This window comes from Penaeus vannamei, chromosome 14 (assembly GCF_042767895.1).
Source record: "Penaeus vannamei isolate JL-2024 chromosome 14, ASM4276789v1, whole genome shotgun sequence".
Classification (NCBI taxonomy): domain Eukaryota; kingdom Metazoa; phylum Arthropoda; class Malacostraca; order Decapoda; family Penaeidae; genus Penaeus; species Penaeus vannamei.
This window is the reverse complement of record NC_091562.1, coordinates 20565719-20567397: the sequence shown is the minus strand read 5'-3', so window position 1 is coordinate 20567397 and position 1679 is coordinate 20565719. Positions and strand designations below refer to the sequence as shown.

Genomic DNA, 1679 nt, shown 5'->3' with positions numbered 1-1679 from the left:
ATCAGAGGGCTTATATTTACGAACACCTGACTGGGGAGAAAAGCAAGTACGGAAATTTTCTAGATCATTTATGTCAGTTAGCTTATCATTAAATGCTTGCAAATCAGGACCTTTACATTCATCTTTAATGATCTTTCCCTTAGTAACTGGAGTGTCCTTAAAATTCTTTATATCGGAATCAGATTCAGACTTACTTAAAACTTTAGCAGATGAATTAAAGAAATCTGCTAGTGTGAATTCTTCAGTAAATATATCAGAAGGGCTCTCATAAGGTGATGCAGTACCGGGGGTATGCACCTTGCGAGGAGGAGGGGAGGACCTACGACTTGCATTGCAGATGGCAGCACATGCAGGAGAGAGATCGGGATACTCCCTTACTAAATCTACTGTGGCGTTTTCAATGGGACAAGGGGGAACCACGGGACAAGGGGAATACCTTATCACCAACGAGATTATTGTCCAAGAGAAGCGAAATGCCATCACTTGGAATATTATCAACGACTCCTAACCTTACATATCCAGTTATCAGATCAGATTTAAGGTAAACATATGGGTATCCTCTTTGACCCTATCAGTCCATTGATAATTACCATTTCTCCAGTATAACAGTCAGGGTTAGGAACCGCCTCCTTGAGCACCAATGATATATCTGCAGCCGAGTCCCGTAGAATAGTGACTGGGGAAGACGACTTGCACAATTCATCGGCACAAATAAATCCTGTGGAACAAAATGGTCTGAATGAAGGTGTCACATTCAAAGATTCAGTCATGGAAAAAGGGGAAAGGCCAAGATTAGGTTTATCACCAGAATATTTAGATTCAACCTTTGTTACATCATTAACACTGACGTGAAAAATAGGTTTGCCTTTGTCAAATGAACGCTTATTAGCCAATTTAAAACAGTCATTTATGACATGACCATGTTTCTTGCAATAACGGCAAAAAGACAAATTCTCACCGCGAGAAACAACCTTCCTACTCTCATCACCACCTGTTTCTGACTTTGTATGAACAGTCCTGTGGGTATCTGGCAGTCCAGTCCTCCTGGAACTATACTCCATCCTCTTACCATTATGCTGGTTAGACTGGAATGAAGGCTCAGATCTGCAAGAGTAGTTAGGATTAGTGAGAGCGAAATGATCGGCGGCATTGCCGACCTCGGCTAATGTGCGCAGACCACGCTCGTCAATGTGAGAGCGAACTTTTACAGGCATACATTTCTTAACTTCCTCAAGTACAAAGAGCTCGAGTAATTTATCGTACTCGAGTGCATCAAGTTCACTCTCGACCCATTTTTTTACACAAAAGTTGCTTTTGGCGAATAAATTCAACAAAGGTTTGTTTGCTATCTTTACGATAATAACGGAAATCTTGTCTGTAAGCCTCTGGTACCCTTTTATAAACATTTAAAACAGCTTGTTTTACTACATAATAACATTGTGACTGTACGAAATCCAGAGCTGAGAAAACATCTTGAGCTCTGGCAACAAATGCACTGTGAACAAGCAATACCCACTTATCTTCGGGCCAACCATGCAAGGCAGCAACTCGCTCAAAATGAATGAAGAAGTACTCTGGCTCTGTCTCATTGAATTTGGGAACAAATTTTATGGCATCCTCTACACGAAAATGAGGATGGTGTTCCCGATCAGGTCTGCATGAGACGCATCCGCTCATTC

General features: G+C 41.4%; 1 protein-coding gene across 1 annotated transcript; it reads right to left on the bottom strand.

Moving 5' to 3' along the window:
• Nucleotides 1-536: 536 nt before the first annotated feature.
• On the bottom strand, nucleotides 537-1409 carry LOC138863942 (uncharacterized). The gene is made up of 2 exons (XM_070129453.1): nucleotides 959-1409; nucleotides 537-718 (listed from the first exon to the last, which is right to left on the bottom strand). The coding sequence occupies exons 1-2, from the start codon at nucleotides 1404-1406 to the stop codon at nucleotides 537-539; spliced, it is 630 nt and encodes a 209-aa protein (XP_069985554.1). The 5' UTR covers nucleotides 1407-1409.
• Nucleotides 1410-1679: the final 270 nt, after the last annotated feature.